Source organism: Littorina saxatilis, linkage group LG13, assembly GCF_037325665.1.
Source record: "Littorina saxatilis isolate snail1 linkage group LG13, US_GU_Lsax_2.0, whole genome shotgun sequence".
Taxonomy (NCBI): Eukaryota; Metazoa; Mollusca; class Gastropoda; order Littorinimorpha; family Littorinidae; genus Littorina; species Littorina saxatilis.
The window spans coordinates 4,598,481-4,610,980 of record NC_090257.1 but is presented as its reverse complement, the minus strand read 5'-3'; the positions used below and the strand labels follow the sequence as shown (position 1 = coordinate 4,610,980).

At 44.7% G+C, this 12,500-nt stretch overlaps 1 protein-coding gene across 2 annotated transcripts in view; it reads right to left on the bottom strand.

Moving 5' to 3' along the window:
• Positions 1-3,430, bottom strand: part of LOC138946340 (complement C1q-like protein 3) — a 13,521-nt gene extending 10,091 nt beyond the window's left edge. For both annotated transcript variants that reach the window (XM_070317897.1, XM_070317898.1), the window contains exons 1-2: positions 3,279-3,430; positions 1,892-1,998 (exon numbers count right to left, since the gene is read on the bottom strand). In XM_070317897.1, the coding sequence (XP_070173998.1) occupies positions 1,892-1,990 (99 nt within the window). In that variant the 5' untranslated portion in view covers positions 1,991-1,998; positions 3,279-3,430. The remainder of the gene's footprint in view (positions 1-1,891; positions 1,999-3,278) is intronic.
• Positions 3,431-12,500: the final 9,070 nt, after the last annotated feature.

Here is a 12,500-nt window from a genome sequence, read left to right as displayed (position 1 = left end):
TGAACGCAATGCCATTTTTCAGCAAGACCGTATACTCGAAGCATCGTCAGTCCACCGCTCATGGCAAAGGCAGTGAAATTGACAAGAAGAGCGGGGTAGTAGTTGCGCTAAGAAGGATAGCACGCTTTTCTGTACCTCTCTTTGTTTTAACTTTCTGAGCGTGTTTTTAATCCAAACATATCATATCTATATGTTTTTGGAATCAGGAACCGACAAGGAATAAGATGAAAGTGTTTTTAAATTGATTTGGACAATTTAATTTTGATAATAATGTTTATATATTTAATTTTCAGAGCTTGTTTTTAATCCGAATATAACATATTTATATGTTTTTGGAATCAGCAAATGATGGAGAATAAGATAAACGTAAATTTGGATCGTTTTATAAATTTTTATTTTTTTTTACAATTTTCAGATTTTTAATGACCAAAGTCATTAATTAATTTTTAAGCCACCAAGCTGAAATGCAATACCGAAGTCCGGGCTTCGTCGAAGAGTACTTGACCAAAATTTCAACCAATTTGGTTGAAAAATGAGGGCGTGACAGTGCCGCCTCAACTTTCACGAAAAGCCGGATATGACGTCATCAAAGACATTTATCAAAAAAATGAAAAAAATGTTCGGGGATTTCATACCCAGGAACTCTCATGTCAAATTTCATAAAGATCGGTCCAGTAGTTTAGTCTGAATCGCTCTACACACACACACACACACACACGCACACACGCACACACGCACATACACCACGACCCTCGTTTCGATTCCCCCTCGATGTTAAAATATTTAGTCAAAACTTGACTAAATATAAAAAGCATTGAAATGAACAAGCGACTTTCATCTTTAAAAATAAAATATTGCATACAATGCAACCGTTTTGTTATGCTAAAATCATTTCAATTATAATCAGATTTCTAAAAAAAATTATTTTATTTTTATTTTATGCAGCTTGTTATCGCGCGCATATTTCAACATACGGATTCAAGGCGCAGGGATTTATTTATGCCGTGTGAGATGGAATTTTTTACACAATACATCACGCATTCACATCGGCCAGCAGATCGCAGCCATTTCGGCGCATATCCTACTTTTCACGGCCTATTATTCCAAGTCACACGGGTATTTTGGTGGACATTTTTATCTATGCCAATACAATTTTGCCAGGAAAGACACTTTTATCAATCGTGGGATCTTTAACGTGCACACCCCAATGTAGTGTACACGAAGGGACCTCGGTTTTTCGTCTCATCCGAAAGACTAGCACTTGAACCCACCACCTAGGTTAGGAAAGGGGGGAGAAAATTGCTAACGCCCTGACCCAGGGTCGAACTCGCAACCTCTCGCTTCCGAGCGCAAGTGCGTTACCACTCGGCCACCCAGTAATGGTAATGACCAAACAACAACAACAACAACAACAACAACAACAACAACAACAACAACAACAACAACAACAACAACAACAACAGGAGGGTATTGGAAGGCCTTGGTTTTTTTTCTTTTCTTTTTTTTCTTTAAATAAGCTTGTTATCAGCTTGAAACAGAGGGGGCCCGGGTAGCTCAGGTGGTAGAGCACTGGACTTGTGATCGAGATGTCGCGGGTTCGAATCCGGGCCGGGACGGACACGGGTTAACTTTATGTGCAGACCCAGAGACGGTATCCATCTCCCACCCCCGTGTCACCACAATGGCACGTTAAAGATCTTGGTCATTCTACCATAAGTGCAGATGGCTGATACCACCTAAACACGCAAACATCAAAAAGCCGTGAGGGCGTAAAACTCAAATCGTATAACCAATTCATGTCCAATATAGGCAATTAAGACCTGACGGACAATAAGCCCCTTTAAAAAAATTTTTAAAAAAAATAGAAATTGAAACAGAGAGTGGTCCTTACGGGTTGATCATTGTCAATGGTGGATCGTGACAGGACGAGCACATTGGCACAGGCCAGCAGAAGACAACAGCCAAGGGCTCTGGAAAGCGATAACTCCATCTTGATCGCTGAAGAAAAATGTAATCCTACATACGTTAGGGAGACTATTGATGTCATTTTCATAATACTACTAATAATAAGGGTATTTATATGGCGCAAATCCTAACATATAGTTCTAAGCTTACTTACACAAATCAAAAATCGACAAATCAGTAAACAAATACAAAGTCATGTACACGATGAAAACGATAAAAAGAGAAAACAAAGTTTCACGGTATCTTAATTAACATGTGTGTGTACTATGTAAACAAAATCAAAAGGTGACGATGTAGCGGAAATACCATATTGAACAAGAAATTCCTCCGAGGTAGGAAAAACACCCCCGTTGGTCAAAGGGAAATAACCTTCTCAGTTGGTGGCAGTGAGAATGGTTATTTCCCTTTGACCAACGGGGGTGTCCCTCTATAAGTCCTTGTAGAATCTTAATCCACCAATAACTCCCTAACCGTGTGTTTGACTGGTCCCAATGTTTGTAAGGACCGTCTCAGGAATGTATAGAACCTGTTCACCAAGTTTGGTGACGATCGGTCCGTTCATTCTTGAGATCTATATGCGAACACAAACACACAAACACATCCTATACACACCCCTATACCGGGGGTGTAAATACTCTCTCTGGATGCTTGAGTGTCCCTGTATTATTCATTTGCTGGGTCTTAACTGAAATACAAGCCATATGAGAAATATACCCACTCAACGCTGACTATACTTATACTTATTTGATATGACTGTGCTAATTATGTCACATTTATATTTGGCGTGTTAGTACCAGTCTTCTTCAGATTTGAGCATTTAATCGATGATAATTCGTTCACATATTTGAAGCAGAATCTTTGTAATTGATTCAGTATTACGATAACTCGTATTCAAATATCAGGCTTTATCTTAGAAATCAGCTCTGAAACCCTATTTTGCTTGTTATGTCTTGCCTTAGCACATGCAGGAAAAAAAATATGGGTAGCGCCGTATACTGTATGGCAGCTCGCTTTCCCCGGGGAGAAAGCAGCCCGAATTTCTGTGAGGTTACCCTCATGGACTATATAAAATCTTATCCTTATCCTTATCCTTATCCTTATCCTTGTACAGACACCATTACGTGTTTTTTTCTCTTCACTTTTAGTACTTTTTCTCAAGGGTAGACTCCAAACTTACAGTACCGAAACCTGGAAAGCACAATTACAAGCGTGCTTGAAAGTTGACGAAATATAAACTGTTCTGAAACTAGTGAGATCATGACAAAAGACTCTTCCACTTAAATAGAGAAACAAATGAAGAACTGTCCACTTACCTTAGCTTGTATCAGGCAAAACAAACGCAAGGTTTAACAACAGATCTCTGCTGTCCGAAAATGTATGATCACTCGTATGCCCTTTTTATACACTCTCAAACTCATTTTTCTTTTGAAGGTGACAACATTGATATGTGACCCTCCACCACGAAATGAGTCGCATGTCACCTCGCGCGGTTCTGCGCTAGGCTTAATATAAGTCCGGGGGGGGGGGGGGGGGGGGGGGCTGTGGTAACAGTGTGGTAACAGTGTGAGGGTCACCTTAGTCACAGGCTTATAACTCAAACAGTTTTTGCTCTTTTCTAAAACGGGTTTCACCACTGGATAGAGCATAAAACACTCTTAAGGAAAATGTAATGTGAAAATATGAAAATCATGCAAAGGTGACATGCGACTCATTCCGTGGTGGAGGGTCACATATTATTAAACCTGACTGGGCGTGATCCTGTTATGATCACACACACACACACACACACACACACACACACACACACACACACACACACACACACACACACACACACACACACACACACACACAACCTGGTTACTGGTGTGTTTTCTTTTATTTAAATAATCCAAATCTTAAACAACATCATCATAATTACAAAAAAAAACATTAGTATGTGTTTAAGAGTGTAATGCTAAATGGAATAAATCTCTTACCAGACCCGAAAAATTTATTTGCTGACAAAAACATGGTCAGATATGATTTGATGTGATCAGCCGAAACGTTTAAACGAGAAGGACTTGTATTTGCACCACACACTATTTTGTTTGGACAAGAACATATTCACGGAGAAATTGTATATGTGTTCATAGCGCCAGGTTAACACCTGCGCATTTACACGTGCTGGTAGATGCAACTGCGATTGCGTACTTGGTTGACATTATCTGTATTCTGTCCGCAGGAGTTTGTATCAAAGTGAATGTACTACGGCAGAACTTTGTGTTTCATTTATGATAATACAAAAAACAAGAATATTGTATGTTAATGGAACGTTCATTATTGGCAAAATTCTTGTTTTTTTATTTTGAATTTTGGAACGGTAGCAGACTATTTTTTTTTTGATTTCTGTTCTATTGTGTTTTTTCAATGAATTGATTTGACACACAATTGTTTGTTTGTTTGTTCGTTCATGGGCTGAAACTCCCACGGCTTTTATGTGTATGACCGTTTTTACCCCGCCATTTAGGCAGCCATACGCCGCTTTCGGAGGAAGCATGCTGGGTATTTTCGTGTTTCTATAACCCACCGAACTCTGACATGGATTACAGGATCTTTTTCGTGCGCACTTGGTCTTGTGCTTGCGTGTACACACGGGGGTGTTCGGACACCGAGGAGAGTCTGCACACAAAGTTGACTCTGAGAAATAAATCTCTCGCCGAACGTGGGGACGAACTCACGCTGACAGCGGCCAACTGGATACAAATCCAGCGCGCTACCGACTGAGCTACATCCCCGCCCCTGACACACAATTAAAATAAAGACACTGATGTCCGTTAAGACATTTATATTTATCCAGAAGAAACCCCATCCTACATGAAAAGAAGTTAGGCTCTTGAGTTTTGATACGTGTCAAAGCAGAGGGCTGGTCTTGTCCATGAACAAGCACTGGTCAGATATGATCTGATGTGATAAGTCGACGGGCGCATTGGCTTGGTGGTAAGGCGTCGGCCTTCTAATCGGGAGGTCGTGAGGTCGAATCCCGGTCGCTGCCGCCTGGTGGGTTAAGGGTGGAGATTTTTCCGATCTCCCAGGTCAACTTATGTGCAGACCTGCTAGTGACTTAACCCCCTTTGTGTGTACACGCAAGCAGAAGACCAAGTGCGCACGGAAAAGATCCTGTAATCCATGTCAGAGTTGGGTGGGTTATAGAAACACAAAAATACCCAGCATACCGCCCCCGAAATCGGCGTATGCTGCCAGCATGGCGGGGTAAAAACGGTCATACACGTAAAAATCCACTCGTGCTAAAACATGAGTGAACGTGGGAGTTTCAGCCCATAAACGAAGAAGAAGAAGAAGAAGAAGAAGAAGATGTGATAAGTCGAAACGTGTATACGAGAAGGACTTTGCCCGTAATATGTTTAATTGTCACCTTTTTTGTTTGGACAAGAACATACTGTATCAGATAACAACGCAAACACGGAGACACTTCAGAATAAAACAAGTCGCGTAAGGCGAAAATACAACATTTAGTCAAGTAGCTGTCGAACTCACAGAATGAAACTGAACGCAATGCAATTTTTAAGCAAGACCGTATACTCGTAGCATCGTCAGTCCACCGCTCGTGCTCATGGCAAAGGCAGTGAAATTGACAAGAAGAGCGGTTTAGTAGTTGCGCTGAGAACGATAGCACGCTTTTCTGTACCTCTCTTCGTTTTAACTTTCTGAGCGTGTTTTTAATCCAAACATATCATATCTATATGTTTTTGGAATCAGGAACCGACAAGGAATAAGATGAAAGTGTTTTTAAATTGATTTCGAAAATTTTATTTTGATAATAATTTTTATATTTTTAATTTTCAGAGCTTGTTTTTAATCCAAAAATAACATATTTATATGTTTTTGGAATCAGAAAATGATGGAGAATAAGATAAACGTAAATTTGGATCGTTTTATATATATATATATTTTTTTACAATTTTCAGATTTTTAATGACCAAAGTCATTAATTAATTTTTAAGCCACCACGCTGAAATGCAATACCGAAGTCCGGACTTTGTCGAAGACTACTTGACCAAAATTTCAACCAATTTGGTTGAAAAATGAGAGCGTGACAGTTCCGCCTCAACTTTCACGAAAAGCCGGATATGACGTCATCAAAGACATTTATCGAAAAAAAGAAAAAAATGTTCGGGGATATCATACCCAGGAACTCTCATGTCAAATTTCATAAAGATCGGCCCAGTAGTTTGGTCTGAATCGCTCTACACGCACGCACGCACGCACACACACACATACACACACACACACACACACACACACACACACACACATACACCACGAGCCTCGTTTCGATTCCCCCTCTATGTTAAAACATTTAGTCAAAACTTGACTAAATGTAAAAACCCACTAGAAATGGATGTTATTGGAACGTTTAATTCATGACAAATGAACTGACCTGATTAACTGTCCAATAACTAGCTCAGAAAAAACACGCTTTTACACATATGCATCATCATTTGTTATTGCCGCGATTGCCGCGATTACACAACACAGCGACCTCTAAACTTGCTGCGTTTGTATTCCTGAATTAATCGTTATGTTATTTTATCAGACAGACCATGAGTAAAATAAATATGCTGTACTAGTTTGACTTATTTTCAGAATCTGCTCTGGCAGTTCCAGTTCTGGGCGGGGATATAGCTCAGTTGGTAGCGCGCTGGATTTGTATTCAGTTGGCCGCTGTCAGCGTGAGTTCGATCCCAGGTTCGGCGGAAATTTATTTCACAGAGTCAACTTTGTGTGCAGACTCTCTTCGGTGTCCGAACCTCCCCCCGTGTACACTACATTGGGTGTGCACGTTAAAGATCCCACGATTGACAAAAGGGTCTTTCCTGGCAAAATTGCTTAGGCACAGTTAATAATTGTCTACCTATACCCGTGTGACTTGGAATAATAGGCCGTGAAAGGTAAATATGCGCCGAAATGGCTGCAATCTACTGGCCGTATAAAATTTCATCTCACACGGCATCACTGCAGAGCGCCTAGAACTGTACCCACGGAATATGCGCGATATAAGCCTCATTGATTGATTGAGTTCCGTAAAGGGACACGTTGAAGCAACTAACCGACTTACACCTTGATTTTCAAGTAAATGCGGGACAAAAATGTCGATATAACGTAGAAACACAGAAATATTGACAAACAGACAAACACAGACAATAATATATTCACCGACCGACCGACACACTAACAGTGACATGCAAGTTTACCGACACACACACGTGACACACACACACACACACACACACACATACACACACATACACACACTCACACACATACACATACACACGCACGCACACACACACACATACACACACAAACACACACACACACATACACACACACACACATACACACACACCGGCACGGTTGGCTTAGTGGTAAGGCGTCCGCCCCGTGATCGGGAGGTCGTGGGTTCGAACCCCGGCCGGGTCATACCTAAGACTTTAAAAAAATTGGCAATCTAGTGGCTGCTCCGCCTGGCGTCTGGCATTATGGGGTTAGTGCTAGGACTGGTTGGTCCGGTGTCAGAATAATGTGACTGGGTGAGACATGAAGCCTGTGCTGCGACTTCTGTCTTGTGTGTGGCGCACGTTATATGTCAAAGCAGCACCGCCCTGATATGGCCCTTCGTGGTCGGCTGGGCGTTAAGCAAACAAACAAACAAACACCCACACACACTGTTAGGAAACGCTACCGTTGCTGAGCTTTGGTTCAGTTTTGTGTGTTGCATGTAGTTGACTTATTTTTACTTTGTGGGAAAGTACCGATATAATATTTTGTAAACACGGTATTTATGCTTGAACGAGAATGCAGGTGAACTTTCTAGTCCTGTCAAAACAGGTTGTTTACCATGCTGATTTAGTGTGAGTTCGTGGCGTTCGTTCGGATTAAGTGCGTCGGCGCTTTTTGATGTACGTCATAAGAGAATGTCGCTAGTTTAGTCCATGCACGGCTCGTATAATGTAGTTGTATCGTGTTCGGTCTGGAATATTCTCGAGATTGAGTATTTACTATATATGCCAGCGCGATTTGAATGTTAAAAAAGCTTCTATTTGAGTTCTGCTAGATGTGCAGTTGTATGTATTGAATGCTGAATAAATCCTCGAACTCAATTTGACGAGTTGTTTTCTGTTGCTGCGAAGACGGGCGACGTAGAATAAAAGAACACAACTATACGGCGTTTGAGAACTTGTGGCAATCTCAAGTGTCGTGTAACAATTGGGGGCCAAGCCAAGGATCTACGTTTAACGCCAAGGGTTTTCCAGCGTCAAGACAGTCACAGGAGGTAGCCATCAATCGGGTGTATCCTGAGGGATCAGTATTGAGACTACGGAACCGTGGATTCGGTGTGACTGTGGGAAGAGTTTGGTAATCGCCGCAGCTCGATACGGTGAGCGACGCCGGAGTGTATCGGGATTACAGAGGTTAGCTGCCGTTTGGACGAGACGGACTTCGTCGCGGAGCTAGTGCATTAATACTACGAAATACGACTGGGGTACGTCGTGTACGTATCGTGAGCAGAGTGCGCCGTCACGTTAGACGAGGAGGGTGGCAGCCTGCGTCTACGAAGGTGAACAGCGACGAGAGAAGCATCGGAGGTGCAGTAGAGACTGTGTTCTTTTAGAAGACTACATTCGTCTACGTTCGTGGCTGTGAAAGAATACAGACGAACGCACCGGAAAAGACCAGAATGGCTGAATTCTGGGCAAAAGGAGTTGAACTGGGACTGAAAGGCAAGCAGCTGACGGAGTTCGTCGAGTCCCAGACACAACTGCTAGCGCAGCGTGAAGAAAGACAAGCGCAGCGTGAGCGTGAAGAAAGACAAGCGCAGCGAGAAGAAAAAGAAAGACAAGCGCAGCGTGAGCGGGAAGAAAGACAAGCGCAGCGTGAGCGTGAAGAAAGACGAGCGCAGCGTGAAGAAAAAGAAAGAGAAGCACAGCGTGAAGAAAGACAAGCGCAGCGTGAAGAAAAGCAAATGGAGCTGAAACGCTTAGAGCTCCAGATAGAAATGGAGACCAAGCGCTTAGAGCTTCAGACAGAAATGGTGCGTGTTCAAACTGAGCACGAGGCACCACGCCAAAGAGATAACCAGCAGCAAATGCTACACAGGGCACCGAAACTTCCAGCATTCGCTGACGGGAAGGACCAGATCGACTGCTACCTTGCAAGATTCGAGAGGTTCGCTGAGAGTGCTAGATGGCAGCGCGACGACTGGGCGATTCAACTCAGCGCACATTTGACTGGGGCAGCACTTGAGGTCTACACTAGACTCTCAAACGATGACGCCAGAGACTATGATGTACTGAAGGAAGCTCTGTTGCGTTGCTACAACTTCACTGAAAGGGGCTACCGTCAACGCTTCCGCGAATGCCAGCCATTGTCTGGAGAGACACCGAGCCAGTTTGTGGAGCGCCTGTCGTCATACCTGCAGAAGTGGGTGGAGTTATCAGGTGAAGAGCAGTCATACGAGAGTCTGCGGGACTTGATCGTGAAGGAGCAGTTCCTTAATGCATGCCCGAAGGACCTGGCGACCCGCTTGGAAGAGCAAAAACTGCGGGGTTTGAAGGACATTACTGATGCTGCTGAGCGTTATCTCATTGCTCATGGAAGGACCCTGGGGACGTCAAAGTCATCAAAACCTTTCCAGAAGAGCGGGAACCAGGGAAACCAACCTGCCAAGGGACAAACTGAGTCCGCACCATCATCCAATGAAGGGCAGAACATAACGTGTTTCCTTTGCAATGCCAAGGGCCACCGAGTCGCCAACTGTCCCCAAAAGAAAAATAACGGACATGTCAATGACAAAGCGCAAGAACATCGACGGAGATATTACGACAACAAGAGGCAAACGAGTGGCTCGAACCAACAAGTATGTGCGAGCAGCGTCATACTTCCAAGGGCTGCCGAGCAAGTGGCTACACCATCGGACGTGGAAGAATGTATATCTGATGGCCAGCTTCTACTCGCCAATGGCAGGTCAATCTCTGTCGTCGCCAGCGCAGCTGTGTCAGTGTCGAACATGCCCGTGTCGAAGGGATTTGTTGAGAAGCAGGAAGTGACTGTTCTCAGAGATTCGGGCTGCAATGGAGTCATTGTCAAAGAGGATCTGGTGCCAACAGAGAAGTTCACTGGTGACTTCAAGTGGACGCTCATGGCTGACAGCAAATGCGTGAAGGCACCAGTGGTAAAAATCCAGATCGATACTCCATACTTCACCGGAGAAGTTGAGGCCGTCTGCCTGAAGAAGCCCTTGTACGATCTACTAATTGGGAACATTGGGGGTGCGAGACGTCCTGATGACCCTGATTTCGAATGGAGAATGGGCTCAGCTCAGCCTGCTGCTGAGGAGGAAGACCCACTGCCATTCGCGAATGAAGATGTCAGCGAACTGTTACGAGATGACAGAGCAACTGTGCATCGCCGCGACCAGCCGCAGGTTGTAAGCGCTGTGACGACCAGAGCCCAGGCGAAGAAGGACAAAACAACTACGCCACTCAGGGTCACCAACAGTTCTGCTACTGCTGTCGTGGACAGGGATCGGCTGATTCAGCTACAGGAAGCTGATTTGACCTTGACAAAGTACAGGAGTCGTCCTGTCAAGGAGATGACTAAGGGCGAAGGCACTGTGCACTTTGAAGTAAAGGCCAAGATCCTGTACAGAGTGTTCCAGCACCCGAGAGTCAACGGTGGGAAGCCATTACGTCAAGTTCTGGTGCCTCAACCACTTAGGCGCCAGGTGATGGAGGTGGCCCACGACTCTATTATGGGAGGTCACCTGGGTGTCAAGAAGACATCGGACAGAATCCAGGCTGCGTTTTACTGGCCAGGAATGCATGCAGATGTGACTCGATTCTGCCGATCGTGCGATATTTGCCAGAAAACCATACCTCGAGGAAGGGTCCCGAAAGTGCCGTTGCAGAAGATGCCTTTGATCGACCGACCTTTCAAGAGGGTGGCCATTGACCTCATCGGCGAGATCAAACCGCCAAGTGAAGCGGGTCATCGTTGGGTACTGACCCTGGTAGACTATGCAACCAGGTACCCAGAAGCCGTGCCTCTGAAGAAAATTGACACCGAGACTGTTGCCGAGGCACTTGTGGACATTTTCAGCAGAATTGGGGTTCCTGAAGAGATCCTCACAGACCTGGGGACACAGTTTGTCTCTGAATGCATGGAAGAGGTCAACAGGCTGCTGAGCATTCGTCACTTGACTACGACACCCTATCACCCGATGTGCAATGGGCTGGTCGAAAAATTCAATGCGACGCTGAAGTCCACGCTGAAGAAACTATGCAGTGAGCAGCCAAGGCAGTGGCATCGCTACATCAATGCCTTGCTGTTTGCATACAGGGAGGTGCCACAAGAGTCCACTGGATTCTCCCCGTTCGAGCTGATGTACGGGCGGACCGTGAGAGGCCCGATGCAGATACTAAAGGAATTGTGGACGAAAGATGTGGACACACCTGAAGTGAAGAACAGTTACCAGTACGTGTTCGAGTTGCGAGAGAAACTGGAGGAGACTCTCGAGATTGCGAGAGAAAACTTGAGAAAGTCTCAGGATAGTGGAAAGCACTACTACGACCGCAAAGCCGTAAACAGGAAGTTTACACCAGGAAACAAAGTGCTGATACTGCTTCCCACTGATCACAACAAACTACTGATGCAGTGGAAAGGCCCATACGAGGTTGAGGCCGTGGTAGGGATCAACGACTACAAGGTGAATGTCGGCAAGAAGTCCAAGATCTACCACGCTAACCTCCTGAAACTGTATGTGGAGAGACCTCCGGAAGCAGTACAGGTCGCAGCAAGTGCGGAAGAACCAGCCGAACTAGACGAGTTCGATGGTGAGGAACTACTGGAGTTGGGAGACCTCCACAAGAAAGAGGGAGTGGATGACGTCAAGTTAGGACCTGACCTGACGGAAGACCAGCAGAAGGAGCTGCATGATTTTATGGGCGACTTCACCCATAGGTTCTCTGATGTTCCAGGCTCTACGTCCTTGGTCGAACATGAAGTCCACCTCACATCTGACGTTCCTGTTCGCTCAAAACCATACCCTATCCCGTTTCAGGCTCGGGAATCCTTGAAGAAGGACATTGACAGCATGTTGAAGATGGGGGTCATCCGTGAGTCATCATCCCCTTACTCATCTCCCGTTGTTGTGGTCAAGAAGAAAGACGGCACAAACAGGGTATGCATTGACTTCAGGAAAGTCAATAAGATCACCGTGTTTGACCCTGAACCAATGCCGACGGCAACTGATCTATTCCGACAGTTAACTGGCAGTAAGATCTTCTCGAAGATCGATCTCAGCAAGGGATATTGGCAGATTCCTGTGCGCGAAGAGGACATACCAAAGACTGCCTTTGCAACTCCAGACGGAACGTATGAGTGCCTGCGGATGCCTTTTGGCATGGTGAACAGTGGTGCTACCCTTACGAGGGGAATGCGAAAAATGCTCAAAGGAATGAAGAATGTTGTGT